This window comes from Myotis nattereri, assembly GCF_964212035.1.
Source record: "Myotis nattereri genome assembly, chromosome: 4".
NCBI classification, from domain to species: Eukaryota; Metazoa; Chordata; class Mammalia; order Chiroptera; family Vespertilionidae; genus Myotis; species Myotis nattereri.
This window is the reverse complement of record NC_138079.1, coordinates 75,257,655-75,276,020: the sequence shown is the minus strand read 5'-3', so window position 1 is coordinate 75,276,020 and position 18,366 is coordinate 75,257,655. Positions and strand designations below refer to the sequence as shown.

At 40.9% G+C, this 18,366-nt stretch overlaps 1 protein-coding gene across 1 annotated transcript in view; it reads left to right on the top strand.

Annotated features, from left to right (window-relative positions):
* Nucleotides 1-259: 259 nt before the first annotated feature.
* The window catches only part of ZNF608 (zinc finger protein 608), a gene marked incomplete at its 3' end in the record, with an annotated part of 104,967 nt that continues 86,860 nt past the window's right edge, over nt 260-18,366 (top strand). Inside the window, exons 1-2 of the mRNA XM_081088905.1 lie at nt 260-538; nt 1,562-2,646. Coding sequence (XP_080945031.1) covers nt 1,747-2,646 — 900 coding nt within the window. The 5' untranslated portion in view covers nt 260-538; nt 1,562-1,746. The remainder of the gene's footprint in view (nt 539-1,561; nt 2,647-18,366) is intronic.

The window sequence follows — 18,366 nt, the reverse complement described above, 5'->3', positions numbered from 1 at the left end:
GATTTTCAGTCCTTTCTTCTTCTTTCTTCCCTTTCACTAATTTATCCCGATGTTAGCACATTCTGTCTTGTTACTAGCGGACGCCTGTAGGTTTGCTACATGGGATCATTACTTACTGATCACGGTGACTCTGAAGTCTGGAACTGAAGGCGGAATGAGAAGTTGGGAAAACTTTTTTTCTCTAAACTTTCTCTTTTTTTAAAAACACACAATTATTCTCGATGCTTGTTAAGAGGAAAAAAAAACCTTTGGTGCTTCTGTTATGAATGTGAAACATTATCTTCCAGCTGTACAGTGACACTTTTTTTTTTTTTTTTTTTTTTAAGGAGAAAAGGACTCCTGATCCGTTTGCCAAAAGGGGGGTGGGGAGGTGGAATAATGTTATCGAGTGATTATTCTGGCTGAGATGTGTTGTTTGGTTTCTTCCTTCTTGATCATTTGGTGTTTAAGTAAAATGAGGCACAAGCTTGTTTGCCGAGTGGAGTGGGAAAGGCATTTTGATTTGCTGGCCTAATTAAAAAATGATAAAGGATTAAAGGTAAGCAATGTCTGTGTGTGTATGTATATTTATTTATTTTTCTTGACAATCAACTGTTAAAAAGGGGCTGATCCCTTTAAAAACCGTTTTAACTGATCTTTGTCAAACACACACTCATTTGCGGTCATTGAGGCCACCTTGGCGCAGTTCGCTTAGAGTGTATGTCTTAATCAGGCTCCCTGTACAGTCAGTAGCACCATATTTAACAGATTGAGCAAGTCTGTGACTTGGGACTGTGGTAGAATTGTTTAGATGTATTTTTTTTAATCGAAAGGCAGATATTTCACTTTTCATTTAACACTGTCTTTTCTCTAGAGAAATGCTCTTAAAGACATGTTGTGTGTATTTCAAAAATAAAATTGTATAAACTGTTGGGGAAGAAAGGATAGGAGGGGAGGGGCTGTGTATGGAGGGGGGGGGGTGGATTATTGGTTGTTTCTTTCTGTTCCTTACTGGGAACAAAAACCAGAATGCCCAGTTTGTAAAAAGAAATAATAAAATTAGAAATAAGGAAAATATAGCAACATCATTCTGAAACTAACCTCAGAGAACTTCCAGGGTCTGCTCTTTTAAATTGCAAGATCTAGGACATGCTTAGGGATGTTTAAAACCATGTTCCTCCCTCTTGTCTGAGTGTTCGTGCTGTGTGTCTGGGGTTGAGATATCACTTGTATGTGCTAGAAAAAAAAATTCTTAAGCTCTTTTCTTTCCTTTTTTTTTTTTTTAAAACCTGGAATTGACTCAGATCCTTAAGATATTTTAATGCCTTTAAAAAAGTGATTTTGTTTGTGTTGTTGCTAAAGGGACTTTCTTTTTTAGCTACTGTAAGATGCTTACTGTTGTGGGTATGTTTTTGGGGTTTGGTTATTTTCCTTTATACCTGATATTGGACTGTGGAGACAATACATGAGCCACTTTACTCTCCATCCTTCCCTGTACCCCTTACCGACTCCCCCAGTATTAATCCTTTTTTATTCTGGTAACACCCAGACAAGAAATATTCGACTTTTCCCCCCTTCACAGGAAAAGGTGGACCTGGACTGAAGGGTGTAAAATCCCTGGACACATTCCTGGGGCAGGAAAAAGAAGAGGAAGATTAGAAGATTTTTTTTTTCCCCTAAGAGAAAGCCCAGCGGAGCTAAACGAATGTCCCCTCATCTCCAAAGGAAAGTTCATCGGATTTTTATTCTAGAGAGCTCATCTTCAGGATGTCAGTGAACATTTCTACTGCAGGAAAAGGTGTGGATCCAAATACGGTTGATACTTATGACAGTGGTGATGATTGGGAAATCGGGGTTGGAAATTTAATAATTGATTTGGACGCTGATTTGGAGAAGGACAGACAGAAATTTGAGATGAATAATTCCACCAATACCACTAGCAGTAGCAACTCGAAGGATTGCGGAGGTCTGGCCTCCGGTGGGGCCGGTACTACTGCAGCCTTAGCTGATGGCCTAAAATTTGCTTCTGTTCAGCCCTCTGCTCCCCAGGGGAATTCACACAAAGAGACCAGCAAATCAAAAGTGAAAAGGAGTAAAACTTCTAAGGATGCTAATAAATCTCTGCCTTCTGCTGCCTTGTATGGGATTCCCGAGATCAGCAGCACTGGCAAGAGGCAGGAAGTCCAAGGGCGCCCTGGAGAGGCAACTGGCATGAATTCAGCGCTGGGTCAAAGTGTGAGCGGCGGCGGCAACCCAAACGGCAATAGTACCGGCACCGGCACCTCCGCTGTCACCGCGGGGGCGACCTCCTGCGGGAAAAGCAAGGAGGAGAAACCAGGTAAAAGCCAGAGCAGCCGAGGCGCCAAGCGGGATAAGGATGCGGGGAAATCCAGGAAGGACAAGCACGACCTGCTGCAGGGCCACCAGAATGGCAGTGGCGGCCAGGCCCCTTCCGGGGGGCACCTCTATGGCTTTGGGGCCAAGAGCAATGGAGGTGGCGCGAGCCCCTTCCACTGCGGGGGCGCTGGGAGTGGCAGCGGCGTGGCTGCAGGGGAAGTTAGCAAAAGTGCCCCGGATTCAGGGCTCATGGGAAACTGTATGTTGGTAAAGAAGGAAGAGGAGGAGGAGGAGAACCACAGGCGAATCAAGAAACTGAAAACGGAGAAGGTAGGACACAGTCGCCTTCCTCGATCTCCCACTTTCCTCTTTGTGTGCCTCTGTGTGGGTGTGTGTGAGGGGTGTGCCTCTGTGTGCCTTGCACTTCTTATTTGTGCTTTTGGTTCCTTGTGAGATTTCTATTACGTGCATCCTCTCCCTTACCATTCGGTGTGGGGGAGCTTACTGGGGTGCAGTGTTTATTTAGCTCTTGCTTCTGCTGCTGCTGCTGCTGCTGCTTGTGGTGCTAGTGTTTGGGTCCCCAGGTGGGAGGGCTGGGTGTTGTAAGTACCTTTTGCCCTGCAGAAGCCTCCCGGCCAGCCAGCCAGTCGTGGTGTGCTTTTAATAGAAAACCTGTGCATGTACCCACTTGACTCTTGTCCTGGTTTCTCCCCTAAGGAGAACCGTGTTCTGTTTTAATTTACATGGCCTGGTATTTCTGGTAATGTGTCCTTAGGTGCAGGGTTCATGGTCCCTCCCTGGAGAGGTATGACAAGGATGCTAATTTACACTCCACCCACAATCCATTTATTTATTTATTTATTTCCCCCCCCCCCCCCCCCCGTTGGTCACTTTCACCAGAAAGTCAAAGGATCTCATCCTTGGATGGGTGGCTTTTATTGGTCCTGAATTAAACCTCAGCCTTGATGTCCTTGGGTCATTGGTTTCATAACTGTGTAGAAAGACTGGGATGGCTTTGGTTGCCGCTAGGTAGGACTCTACTCTTCTTCCCTCGCCCAGTTTTTAGCTGGAGATTTAAGATTTGTAGTTTGACCAGGGAGCTGAAAGATTGGTTTAAAAAAAAAAAAAAGTGAAATAGATTTGGTAGATTGGTGTTACTGAAATGTGCTAACATAGCCAAAGGAGGCCAGAATTATGTGTTGCGTTTGAGCAGTTTGGATGGTGGACTTGGGCAATATGGACCTCCCGCCCACCTTTGTCATTGTCTTTAAGTCTAGTTACACACGGCCTGTGAGAAACTGCCCAGTGTTCCACTGCTGGGTGCTGGAGGCCTGTGACTTACTGGTCTGGTGATTGTTGTGCATTGAGTAATGTCTCAGGACTGACGGTGCTCTGTCCACTGGGCAGGTTGGGAGTGAGCCGGGGGTGTGAGTGATGTTTCTATGCAACTAATCTTGAGATTAAGTCTACAGGTTGTGCCTTGCAGAAGCAAAATTCATATCATGTGGTTTGTGGCATGGTTGTTTGGAAATATGCTCATTAAATAATTTGATTTTTGCTATTTCTAACTTGCTCAGAATTGTAAGATGTCTTTGGATAATTATTTTTGTGTGCAGTGATTCGCTGTTCTCTACTTAAACCATTGTACGCCCGTGTTCGTGTGGTCAAGATTTAAGTTGGGGTACAGGAATAAAGTTTTGATTTGATGACTTTAGAAGTTGATGAAGGTGTAGATAATGCCAAAATCACAAAAATCCTCTGAACACTTTTTTATTCCTGTCCCCTTGGTCAGACAGCATTTTATGTTGATGACTTTCGATGGGATTTTTTAAAACTCAGGTTTAAACTCTTATGTTTAAATGTGTAGTTTTGCATACTTTCTGCTAAAAGGCGTTCTGAAGTCTTCTTATTGCTTAGTACAGTAGGGCATTTACTTTTGTTGCCAATAGTCTGCAAATTGCAGTTCTAATCTGCTCTAACTATCTAGATGAATTGCCCTAATCCAGTGCTCACAATGGCTGTGGTTAAGGAGTCAGAGCCATTTGATTGGATTCACTGCTGCGTGGAATGTGGGAGGTACTGCCCTTTTGCATTCCCCTTAGCCTTTTAATCTTCCAGCCAAATGTTCACATTCAACAATTTTGTTTAGCTGGCAATCGGAACATTTCAGTATCGCAAAGGCTGCTGTCATGGCAACTGAGATTAGAGCGTGGGGTCGCCTCTCAGTTTCTGTGTTCTTCTCACTTTCCAGTCACAGAGGAAACTGGACGAAGAATGGAAGAATTAAATTATTCGTATCCATGTAACTCATCTTCAGTCAGGATGGTATAAATGTGATCATGTGAATTACATAAATGAAGAGCAGACAAGTCATGATGGGGCTAGGGTGGAGGAGGGGAGAGGGCTCAGTGCATTTAGATTCACTCCACTGCCAAGGAAGTCACTGGCGTTGGCGCACAGGGGCGCTTCAGGGATGGCTCGGAGGGGCAGGAATCCCACAGTGTTGGCCATTCTCTGTCAAGCTGGGACATTGGCTCAGGGACACTGTTCCATCAGGCTTCCCTCCCCACCCCAGCCCCACCCAACCCTGGAGAGGCTTCTCTGAAGCAAGCTCTCATCCTTGGCACACAGATCTGTCACTCCCTTGCACAGATGCCACCCAGGGAACTAACTGTTAATTCCACTGACTTGTGGTTGTGTAAATTAGACTTCAATTTAGAAAATACTTTCTAATGATAGGAGGATACCTATTTAGGAAGTAAAGATTTAGAAGGACAAGTGTCACCTGACAAAAATATTTCAACACTGAGGCATCTTTGAGTCGGTTTTTTTGTGTTTTTTTTTTGGACATTTGGTACATTTTAATTTCAATCTTGCTTGATTATGTGGGTTTGTGAAGAGTAAGTGCCTCAAAAATGGAGATGGTTAATTGTCATCAATCAGATATGGCTCAGGATGGGCCAAATGTGAAAACCAAAGGGGTGTAGGATGTGTGTGTGTGTGTGTGTGTGTGTGTGTGTGTGTGTGTGTTTTCTTCCTGGTTCACAGGAGATTCATAAGGCTGGCTGTCACCGGTTAATTTCACAGCATGCTTAAATGTCTATTTTTGGTGTGTTTATTCTGTTTCTTCACTACACAAAGTCATGTAAAACATGATAAATTGGACCTTATGAAATCTAATTAAATCAATGAGTGTTCTACTCCTTTATGTGGAAACCACAAGTATGTTGTAAAAGTCGCCACTCCCTTAATACGTGTACAAAATCAAAACATGCCATAATTCTAAGATGTTTGAGCTCTATTTCTATAGCCCATTTTGTGGTTAAGCCACCAGTGACATGTCTGAATAAGTAGATTTGACGTGTTGGCTTTTGGTTGTTAAAACCTGCTTCTCCACCTTCCCCCGCCTTTCTTTTGAAGCATAATAGCCTGTGTTGAGGCTCTTCTGCATATATCCTCCTTAGCTGTCTTAGCAGTTTTGACTTATCAGACACAGACCTTCAGCTGGGCTAAATGGTTAGTGTTACATGGTTTTATTTCATCGCTGGAAAATTCAAAAATACCTAGCCGATTTCTTAAAAACAACTGATAACTTAAATAGACATGAAATGCAAAGGAGATCTTACGGTTGTGCCTTAGGGGTCTGACCACGCAGTACATATTCAGAAAGGAGATTCATTCTCCAATATCATACTGCTTTCACTAAGCTGGCCCTTAACAGCCTAAAGGTGGTGTCTACAAATGGACCTGTCTATAAAGGATATCATTCATTGTATTTTATTCTCTTGCAGAGGCCTTTTAACACTTCACTAGGGATTTCTGGCACATTTTCTAAGTGAGTGTGAGCAGTTTAAGAACATGTTTTGATTAATGAGTTTTATGGATGATATGTTTCTTCCCCCATATCTAGTGCCCCCTACAAATTCTGCTTAGAGAGTGCAGTTTATCTACTGTGAAATAAAAGGGCAGAAGGGTCACTTGCTATAATTAAAGAACAAAGTCCATTGTTGTCAGACAGCAAACTGTTTTGAAAGCTACACAAGGGAGTTAGCTGTTAAAAACGTTGGTAACTAAGGGTGGCTCCCAATCAGCGTGGATCCATCTCCTTACTTTTCTTTGGGCTTCCTCGGAGGGTAACAGGGCTTTGGAGGTGGGTGCAGGGGGGCTGCCCTTTCCCCAAGGAAGTCTTCTGTGAGAACCCATGCAGCTTGGAGAATGTGCATGACTTGCGCACACCGCTGAGTTCTGAGCATAGTATTTGAAAGCTGCTGGGTTTGCTGGAGAGATTTAAAAAATCCTTCAACTGATCAAGTTTGTGCTAAAAGGAGATAAATAATGCTTAGCAACTTTAATAACTTTGCAAATAGTCTGTAAAAAAGGTGTGTGTTTGGGAGTGGGGGTGGGGAAAGGAATTGATTGTCCAGATGTCAGGAGGTTAAGAATGCTCTTCAAGTGAAATTGCTTGGCTGCAAGATGGTTTTAATTAGAGTGTTATAAAGACTTATTTTTCCTAAGCAGCATTTTATAGTTAGTAAATGAAATGTATGCCGAAAGTGCTAAGCAGAAATCTCCCTAACCACAGAGGTGTTCAATAACCAGATTCAAACAACATGGAAAGTACCATCTGTTCTTCGTTTTCAGCATGAAAAACAAGGATTGAATGGTTGAGATTTGCTCCAATTTTGACTGTGTCTGTTTTTTTTAATTTAAAAAAGTTCACCTGGTACTTCATAGAAACTTGAAATTGCAGTAATATGAGCAACACTGTGAAAACACATGTTTCTACATTTATTCTAACCAGTTCCACTTTTATTTAAAAGATTTCCAGAAGCCCAGCCATTGAACACTTTCTAATGGTTATTCGGTTCCTGCAGGCAATCACAACGAGAGGTCAGTTCTTCAAAGATCTGACTGTTTAGTCAGTACCTGAATTATTCTGTCAATTTGCTCCCTGGAGGCAAGGGGAGCAAAGGCTCGCACAGGCCAACTCTGGTTGGCATTTATCGGTTAATCTAATTGTAGGTGATAGGGCAGGGGACTGGTGTTTACTATATGGAGACCTTACGCTCCTTAAGAGCTGTAGTCTAGGATTGCTGGTAACGAGGGATCTATTTTTTCCAAGGATGCTAACTTCTGAGTCCTTGATTTTTAGGAGGGAGGCTTTTGAGTTCTGGTTTTTAGTAAGAGCCCTGGGTAAAACATTATCCGGCCTTTGTTTGAGGTCTTTTATAGAAGCTAATAACTGGGCTTGTGCCTCCCTGAGATAAATGACATTATCTCTGAGTGGGCTGACAGGAAACAGACATGTTAATGGTGAAGCTGCGGGGAGGATCTGCTCCGGTTCTGACAAAAGAGTGGAGAAGGGACCCCTGGTTGTGGTCATTAACACATAATGCATTCTTGCTCTTCCTAAGAGGCCCTTGATAATTGGAAAGCTATTTTAGCCACAAGCACTTAAATCATAAATCTACTACTCCTAGTTCCCCTGCATTCTTAAAAGTAGCAAAGTAATGTGTTTTTTGTTAACAAGTGTGTGATCTGGTTTTTTAAATGGTGGCACCTCTGGGCTGGCCGATAGTGACATTTGGGAGAGCTGTGCTTCTGTCTTTATCAGATGGGATCTGTCTTTGTCTTACATCATTCACAGTCATCCCTCTCCTTTAATAAAGCAAAAAAGTGGGCCCAAAAGCTAAAAAGAAATAATTTTTAAACTTGAAGATGTCTCATGGGAGAGAGATAAAATCCATTTTTTATAAGTGGGGGGAAAAGATTTTGCTCAGTGATTTGAATGTGATGAAACCTGCCTTTTGAAGTGTATGTTTAAAAAGTCATGGGTATAATTGAGTTTCAATGCAGTTTAAACTCTGCTTCTTGAACGGAGATAATTGCCATGTTGAATGCACTCTGGAGGTGTAGAAGAGGTGGAAGGATCATGCTATTCTGTTCTTCAATGTTGAGCACTGGAAGTTTTTTCATCGTAATTACTGTAGCACAACATAGTTTTGATTGCCGGCACTTTGAACTTGTCAGGAACATGGAGGGTTTTGCTTGAATACTAAACAGTTTATTCCTAAGTTCCTTATTCTTAGTCTAACATTCTTGTAGAACATGGAAGCCAGAGCAAAGGAATGCTGGGCTAGCCTTCCTAGCAACATCATTGTGGAAATAACCTTTCTTCACTAGGATTGTTGTCAATAAATAATTCCCTCTTAAGCTGTACATTTAAGGTTATAGATAGGGAAAGAGAACAAGAATGATTTAAGTCATCATTATAGACGAACATAGGGATCACACTGGTGCCCGGTAACCCTGGTATTGCATAGGTATGTGTGTATAAATGTTGTTGAATTGTATGTATAGATGTGGGATTGCGAGTGGATTGAGAGCATTGAGCTAGTTTGGGATTTTTTTTTTTTTTTTTTAATGTCCCTGTTAATTTTACTCTGCTGCAGGGTAAGTGGGTCTACTGGTTTTCAGGTCTCTCTCCCAGCTGAAGTTTCACTAGGGATTGCTTGCTCTCTCTTGCAAGGTCTTTTTAATTTAAGATAAAGGTTTTGGCAACTGGAACAAAGTTTTTGCAACTGAATGAAAGGATGTTAAGCTCTTCAATTGACCAGCAGTTGGGTGGTTTGCAATGTTATTTTGAGAGGTCTAAGGACATTCCAGAGGGTAAGATGGGCACATTGCTCTTAAAGCTGAGATATGTATTATCTTCTAAATTTTGGTTGGAACTACCTTTCCGTTTTGCCAGAAGAACTGAAGTGATTACAAAGCAAATACTTCTTATATTTTGATAGGTCAGTAGGCCCTGAACTACATAATACTCATCTGCTATTCAGAAGGCTTCCTTCCCCACTCCCCCCTCCTCCCCAGTGCAGCTAAAAGAGAACTCAAAGGGAATGGGTATTTCAGTTAGAACAAATGGGTTTGGCGGGATGAATAAATACTATTGCTGATTTTTCAAAGCTACTCTCTTCCGTCTCATCGCCACCCCCTCCCTAGTTTGATTATTATTCACTGTGACATTCTAGCTCAACCACTGAGCTTTTTTGCCTCCTGGGAATCCTCGTTGTCAGCTAGCACCTTAAGAAAAATGTGCCTACAGGGACATTTAGGCATATTCCAATAATGCCAGATGAATGTAGCTTTTACAGTTTAAAAATATATTGATTATATTTTGTGTTGTACATAATGATTTTAGAAAGCAGATATTTAGGTTGTGGAATTGGCTTATTATGTTAACCGGAGAGCAGATGGCATGGTGCCACAGACGTATAATTTTACTTAAAGGGACTTTTAAGGTTTTGATGTGTTTTCTTTTCCTCTTATTTCCCTGATGGCTTCTTTTTATTGAAGGGTAACTTAAGGAGACCTGGTAGCAATTTTACTGCCTTCCCCTGACAGTTTGAAATAATAGCTTGGTCTTTGGTTGCACTGATCTTCTACCAGTCAACTTGATTCTGGTTTTTGTCATGTGGCAGTGAATTAAAAAAAAAGTGTTTGTTGTACGTTTTAAGAAATGGACTCTTTTATATGCTTCAATTAGCAACAGACGACAAAGTTCCTATTGGTCACACTTTCATAAACTCCTAGAAGTCATTGTTCGTCCTCTTGATTAAAGAAAAATCCTGGTTGGTTTCTTGGGAAAGCACATCTGGCCCTTGGGCTGCCTTAGGTACACTTTTTTTGCCTTTCACATTAGTCACTGAAGGTGCAAAGGTCACATCTAAGTTGTTGGTAGTTAGTTTAGCAAGCCTTCCCCATTCTGAAGGGCTGTAGTCTTTTTGGTTGCTACATCCACCTTATGTTTGAATTCACTTGGTTTAAAAGTGTCATTTGTTCTATGCCTAGATTTTACAGTGTTACCCATTATTCCCTGAGAACATCATTGGGATGAGTTGGAAAGCATCCCCTAACTTTTTTTTTTTTTTTTTGGCAAAGTGTGTGCAAGCCAGACCAGCTTGCTTTTGGATTTCCTGTCACCTCCTTGGCTGATTTTATGGATGGCTCATGTTAAAAGCAACAATAATGTTTGAATTGGAAGGGTTGAAGCCTCGGGTTTTCATTCTTCATGGAGAACTGTTTATTTGTGTGTGGTTCACCACAGTACATGGATAATGCTATCAAATCTGTGCTTTATTATAGGCTTATGACTAGCACAGCAGCACTTCAGTTATGTGTTTCTGCGTTTTAGTTCTTTGCCAATTCTTTTGTGATGGAAATGAAATTAGAAATGAATCTTTGCAGCCAAGGAGAAAATAAGCACAACAAATAGAAATTGTCCCTTGAGCCAGTTCAGAAGTAAGCGGTGGTGATTGAAAGAAAAAAATTTTTTCAAAGTAAGTGAAGCATACAGAAAAGTACTTCATGTAACTTTTCCGTGAAGATCTCTGGAAGATGAGCCTATCACTTTGACAAATGGAGGCCGCTCCAACCGCAAGGCTTTGTCCCTTTATATTGTTTCACATCTTAAGTAACTGATTGAAAAGCGAGTCACATTCCCAGACCCTGCAACTGCTTTGAAGGTGGCATCTGAGTCAGTAATACTGTTCACTTCTGCGCCCCAAAGGGAACAACATGGTTTGAAAGCAGCGCAACGGAGCTTTTTCCGCATCGAACTCCATTTGGCCAATTGTCTGCACTTGCATTCCTTGCCCAAACCCTTCACCAGCCTTTCCCGTGATGCCGCAGCAGATGCCAGACACTGAAGTAGAAAGCGAGCAGCTGTTTCCGTTACTCCATTGCTGTATTAGCCTCCACAATCTGCTTTCCTTTGCTGCCCCCTCCCCCACTGCGGAAATAAAGAAACCTCTCCCTCTGACTCTTGCGTGCTCCAGTTTATCAGTCTGCAGGTTTATCTTATCGGGACCTCTGGTCCCTTCGGAAGGCCCCGTGTATTGTTTCCGGGCTGGAGCAGATGGGCCCGCGGGCCCCGGGGGCGTGGTCCGCTCGTGCCCGCGCCGGCCGCGCGCTCCCTGCGGGGGCAGCGGGGGCGCGCAGCGCAGCCGGGGACGCGCCCTCCTTCCCTCCCCGGACCCGTTAATAGCCCCGAGCGCTGTAAATCTGTCAGCTCTTCACGACGCCCTTACCTCTTTCTTCATTTGCTCCAGCTTCTAGTTTGACAACGTTCCCTTGAGGCGGAATTCTAATCTGCTTCCAATTAGTTGCAAAATGTGACTGAAATTTCCACATTATGACTGCTGTTTTACTTGCACGCACACATCTAGAAACAAATTAATGCTCTTGAATATTTATTTTTTGAGCCTTTGGATTACTTTAAGAGGAAGTGTTTCCAATTGTGTGGTATGACTTCCAGGACTTGTATTTTTTTCCTCAAAGCCCTGAATACTGGGAATATATGTACACACACACACACACACACACACAGCAACAAGGGTGGGGGCCTCCCCATCTCTTAATAAGCCTTTTCCATCTTTTCAAGATTTCTCAAAATGTATTACATATGTTTAAGTTAAACAAATAAATTTTGTAGTATTTCTAAAATAAACAGAACGGGGCTGTTTGCCCAAGTTGAATGGACGGGTCCTAGTGCAGTGTTTTACTGGAACACAAATACACACAAATTCACTTCTAAAGATAGCTTACGTATTTTTGGCCAGAGCATAAAAGACTTGTTACACACTTTTAAATTCTTTCATTGATATTCAAAAGCTATAAAGCCAAATAAATAAATTGGGTGGTTAAAATTGGCTTAACAAATACAAGGGCAGCACCATATTAAAGATGTCACAATGGGCTTTAAATGTGCCTAGCCCTAGCTGGTTTGGTGCAGTGGATAGAGCGTTGGCCTACAGACTGAAGGGTCCTGGGTTTGATTCCAGTCAAGGGCACATGCCTGCTTGTGGGCTTGATCCCCAGTAGGGGGCGTGCAGGAGGCAGCCAGTCAATGATTCACTCTCATCATTGATGTTTCTATCTCTCTCTCCCTCTCCCTCTCTGAAATATATATATATGTACATATATATACATATACACACACACATACACATATATTTAAAAAAATAATAAATGTGCCTAAATCTGACCATGCCCGGTAGAGCAAGCCCTCTGGAAGCTGTTGGAATGTTAGGGCTGCAGTAGGCATAGTCCATGGCTGCCCGTGACTTTGCATAATCCACTATGAGGAGAATGCGCTGGGCTCTGGGTGTTGGACCTGGTTCAACTTTGAGGGAGGTCACTACCTCAACTCTGTTTCCTCCTTTACAATATATTTTTTTTAAACAAAGATATTGATTCACCTGATTATATGTAAATATTAGAGTTCTTTAAATCTTGGTTGCTAAGGTTAAGTTTAGCTTAATTTTATTACTTGCCTTAAAAACTACTTTCTCATGTACTGGCGAATTTTAGTACCAAAGCAGTTGTCTGTGGTGCAGTATTTGTAGAAAGGTGTTACTTTTAAGGTAAAGAATGTAAACAGCCAAATTTACTGGTGCATTTTATAGTAAAGTTCTGTCCTCAGCATCTTGGCAGATTGATATCAACAGTAAGAATGGGCTTTAAAGAGGTGTGAAGGTAAAGTGGTAAAGTGGTTATGTTGATCACATTACTTTGTATTAGTTTCTAAATAACACCTTCACATGTAAACAGATCAATTGGTGTTTTTTCTTTCAACATCATTGTCATATACAATCATAAAAGCTCTATGGTTGATTTATTGTCTTTTTTAATGTGTTGTTTTCAATCTCTGTAACCCAGAGGTGGACCATTTATTTCACTTTATTTAAAACAAATTTATTTTAAATTATATATATATATATATATATATATTTATAGTATAAAATTTAAATTATTTTATTTGAGAACTTTTAGCTATTGTTTCAAAAAGATGTAGGAGTGCTCTTTGTACTGCTTCCTTTCCTCTTCCTCTGGACTGGTAGAAAAAATAGCCAGATTGAAATCCTTAAAAATTTTAAGTGTGGGCCTTTTAAGATTGTAGGAACCTCCTAGGTTATAAAAAAAAAAAAAAAAAAAAAAAAAAAAGGAAATAGTTGCCCATAGTGAAATGCTCACAATAGGCACAATTGTGCTGGCCCCTCAAGTCCCCTGGTTCACTAATTACCCTTTAATGAGGTCAGTCTGCCCAGGCTTTTTTCCTACCTTGGGAGGAAAATCACACAAGACAGTTGGAGTTCAAGTGGATCTTGCTGTATTTGCAACTTAGCATAACTGCTTTGAAGGCCCCCAGGGCGCTTAATTGGGGCTGGGCATTTTTGTTTTGGGGGAGACTGCACACAGCGCCCCATTGTGTGTGTAGAAGCCACTGTGCATCTTGGAAGCATTACGTGCTTTTGTTGATGGTGCATAGTTTTATAAACTCCAAATGAGCTTATTGCCTTTTAACCATTGGGAGCACTAAATAATGGAAGAACCTAGAAGTCTTTGGGTTGGGTAGCTGCCAAGCAGTTAAAAAAAAAAAAAGAGGAATGAATAGTTTAATTGTAAAGCAAACCATTTGTTTATAGATTAAGATTTATTTGGTCACCAAATCCTATGGACCAGGAGGTGAAAGAATGAGGTCGTAGGTATAGGAATTGAATGCCCAGTGTTATGTTTTGTGATCATGCTCAGTTGTTTTACCCAGTTTTTTCACAAAAGGAGAAGGAATGAATGGTTTAATGGTGAGAGCTGCCAGGCCAAGTGTACTACTTAAGCTATAAAGAGAGAAGGGAGGAAGGCGGAGGCAGGTTGTCATTTCTTTGCTGCTTGGTCAGGAGGCTAAAATTCAAGGTTCTTTCCACTGAGAGAAGGACAATGGCTACTGTTGAATTTTCCTGTTTGTTCAAATGACTGGGAATAGTGGTGGTGGAGGTGGTGGTGATGGTGGTGGAGGTAGGGAGTAAAAAGTAGACAGAAGGTGTGTGGGAAAGGGGGTAGACAATGCACTTCTCTTGAATAGTTGGGGCCCTTTATGGAAATTCCCCACTATTTCATTAGTTAGGGGCCATGGTACTGAACAGAGAGGAACTCTCCTGCAAAGGCAGTGAAGATGGGGGAGGGGCAGGGGAGTGCAGTTGCCTGGCAGCCAGAATTTCAGAATGCCCCCCCCCCCTTTTTTCTTTAAGGACTGCATTGTATCTAACAGTAGAAGACCAGAGTCATGGCATTTGTTCCCATTGTAGCTGTAGTCTGTCCTTCTAATCCTTTTGTGAATAATTGGTTTAAGGCAGTGGTTCTCAACCTTCTGGCCCTTTAAATACAGTTCCTCATGTTGTGACCCAACCATAATATTATTTTCGTTGCTACTTCATAACTGTAATGTTGCTACTGTTATGAATCGTAATGTAAATATCTCATTACAATTACAGCTGCAGGATGGTCTTAGGCCACCCCTGTGAAAGGGTCGTTCGACCGCCAAAGGGGGGTTGAGCACCGCTGGTAAGGAAATCACTAGTAAAGTGTTGTTTTCCAGAAGTATCATTTGAACACTCCCCAATTTAGTTTTTATTTTTACATTAATCTTGGAGTGAAACCCTTTATCTCAAAGTGCTCTTTTGTGTATAAACTGTCACTCTAATTATGACTCAGGATACTTACAACTATTGTTTCTCCATGATGCCTTTGTATTCTGTTTGGCCATGGAAAAGCAAAGCCCATTCCTTAAAATTACTTGTGGGTTGCTTGATACTTACTAGATAAATTGAATGTTAAAGTATGTTAAATTGTCTTAACATGATCTCATTTGTTTTTCTCCTTACTAAATTCTGGGTACTGCTACTTTGATATGGTCCTTTTGAAATGGCTTGATTTTTGAGACTAAATTATGGCTGATAGCTTCATTTTCATTTTACAGATCTCTCTTTTTTGGGGGGCGGGTGGTGGTGATGGTGAGGAACAGGAGGGTTAAAAGAATGGGGAAACAAAAAGGGTGTAAAGATTTAGGTCTAAATGGATTCAGCCTGGTCAAATTAGCAATTTTTTGATGTGCTGTTGTTCAATCCAAATGCTTTTTAATTAATATTTTATATATTAGTGAGGAGACTGGATTTTACTTCTGTGAGCATCCAACATAATTTTTAAAATGTCAAACTTTTAAATCTCATAAAGTTTATGACTTTTATAGTCATTAAGTAGACTAAATTTGTGTAAATTCATTTTTAAAAGATCATGCAAAAAAACCCCACATGTTTTACCAAAGATGTAAATCCCTGCCACTGCTGACCTAAATTTGATTTATTTGGGTGTTTGCCTGTTAATATGTGTTCAACTTAGGTTTACTTAGCAAACTGAAATAGAAGTGCCAAGATAAAAAACATATTCATGTTAATTTTTGTGACAGCTTAGAGCCTTTGCAAACTTGAAATCTCTTTACAGTTTTAATCCCCCTGGGAAGGAAAGTTTTTGTTTTGTTTTGTTTTGTTTTATCAAATTGTCAGTGTTTCCACAATGTGAATGCTTCCGAGGGTTTAAAAAAACCTTCTAGCCCTAACTGGTTTGGCTCAGTGGATAGAGCGTCAGCCTGCGGACTCAAGTGTCCCAGGTTCGATTCCGGTCAAGGGCATGTACCTTGGTTGCGGGCACATCCCCAGTAGGGAGTGTGCAGGAGGCAGCTGATTGATGTTTCTCTCTCATCGATGTTTCTAACTCTCTATCCCTCTCCCTTCCTCTCTATAAAAAAAATCAATAAAATATATTTAAAAAAAACACCTTCTAAACATACCATGTATTTCAGTGAGTTCAGTCCTGTTCACGTGTATATAAAGCATGGGGGAATTGGTGGTGAGCTGCCTGCTTACTAACGAGGCTTCCCCTTGCGTCTGGTTCTTCTCCTCTAACCTCTCTATGGGTACCATCTAAGTGGATGCTTTTTGTTACTCACATAAAGTATGAAAGGAAAAATGTTAACCTTTTTAAGATGCTTTGAAAATGATTTTTGTGAACCTGCTTACACCCATGTCTAGTATAGGGTGCCCCAAAATTCATGCAAGATTTGCAATTCAACTGAATTGCAAATCTTGCATGAATTTTGGGACACCCTATACTTCCCATCTTACCTCATCTTAAAGGCTTAGTTCAGTCTCCCTTGGAAGACTGGCATGTGAACCCATCGGCCTGCTATACATTCATGTGCATTATTACCTTGTAAGAACTAGTGTTTTCCACTTACCTGGAGTTGGTACAGCTGCGGGATTAACTTCCAGCAGATAATCCTGTCCAGTTTTAGACAGATGGCTGTTCCGTAATATCTACTGCTATTTACTGGTGATTAGATGACAACAAAAATCACTGTCCATGTAGGATTGCAGCTCTCTAAGTATATGGAATCTTAAACATGCTGAATTTTCCTTTTCTGACACTTATGGTGAAATGTGAAGAGGTTTGAAGACTTTTGTACTTAAAAAAATCTAGAAAATGCCCAGTGAATTCAAATGACATTTTTACTGGTGCTCAATACATAGATAGAGATATCTTCAAATGGCCTCTGGATTTGGTGAGCACACATTGGAAGTCAAATGGTGGTGGGAAAATAGATACTGTTTTATCTTTTGTCTGTAAAATAAATTCTGAAAGGTTTTTGAAGAATTGCATTTTGGATCTGTTACAACTCACTTCGGGATCTAAGGAGTGACACTAACTGTACAAACACTCTGTGCAGTGATGTGTAGTTGCCTCCATGTTATTTGAGCTGAATGTGCGTGCATAATTGGAGAGATTATTGGAGAGAGAGTGTTTTGCTGTGGTAGATGTGGTTTAAATCCTAGCACTGAGCATAGCATTTACTTTCTCAGCTTACCCACAAAATCTGTGACTAATTTGGTGAATGTGAAGATTTCAGTCCAGATGGTTAGGTTTAATTGTAAAAACTGGAAAGATTTCAAAGTACCCTTTGAGGGAGTGCGGGAAACAACAACTAAACAAAAAAGAATGAAAAGTAACTACAAGTCACTAAATATAGAATATTTGTATGTTATGTATTTATATAGATATATATATACTTAAATATACTTAAATATATGTGTCTGTGTGTGTGTGCAATATTCAACCTTTTTTATCTCGTGGCACACATAAACTAATTACTAAAATTCTGTGGCACACCAAAAAAATGTTTCGCCAATCTGACAAAAATAAAAATATAATTTTGATTTATTCACACCGGATAGTTATTGTCGTGTTGGCTGTTGTCACTTTTTTATTTGACAATCTAAAGGAAAAGACTTCAGTGCCCTGACTAAATAGTTAGGTATAGTATGTTTTAAAAATTCTTGCAGCACATGGGTTGCACATCACTGATAATATGTAGCAGTCAAGGACAAGCTTGCAGAATCTATTCCACGGGTCCACATGAACAGATAGGATCAAAAAGAGAAGTGGTTTTTACTGTTTAATGATTTAGTATATCTGTTTAAAGTGATTTGGCTTTTTCTGGGCTCAAAATAGGTTTCCTCTCCAACGTGTTAAGAAGTTGCCACTTCCCTGTCAGCTGCTATTGTTGGTTAGAGCAGTGGCAGTTACCTCATCAGACCCTGGGGATACCACTCTGCTCAGGCCTTGGCTCCTATCCCCTCGCTGTGGGCCTCTCTGAGGCCTGCTGTTTTGAAGCTGCAGCTGTGAAGCTCAAAGAGGGAGTCAGCTTGCAGAAAGGGGAGGTTAGATGGTGATTAGTGCTGTCGAAGGACCAGCCTACTTTTCAGCATCAATCTATTCTTCACAGTTCTTTCATTTGATGGCCATGCTGGAACGAATACAATGATCTGAGCTGATGCTTTTAAAAGCTACCCAGACCTTCTGCTGGTTGCATCCGGTGCAAATCAGAGCTTAACAGGATAGAGATTGACCCCTCTTCTGTTTTAGATGGGGACACCACTGCCCTAAATCATGGGCCAATAAATTAGCTTTGAAGTTGGTAGGCTAATAGGGCTTTATGGTGAAATTTATTTGTAAAGGATGTCCCAAAATTCACGCAAGAAGTAATTTTGATAGAAGACACGGGTTTATAATTAAAAATTGTAAATTTTTTAATTGATTCATAAAGTATACAGTATAGGGTTATGTATGAAATAGCACTTCGGGTAAATGGCCTCCACGGCT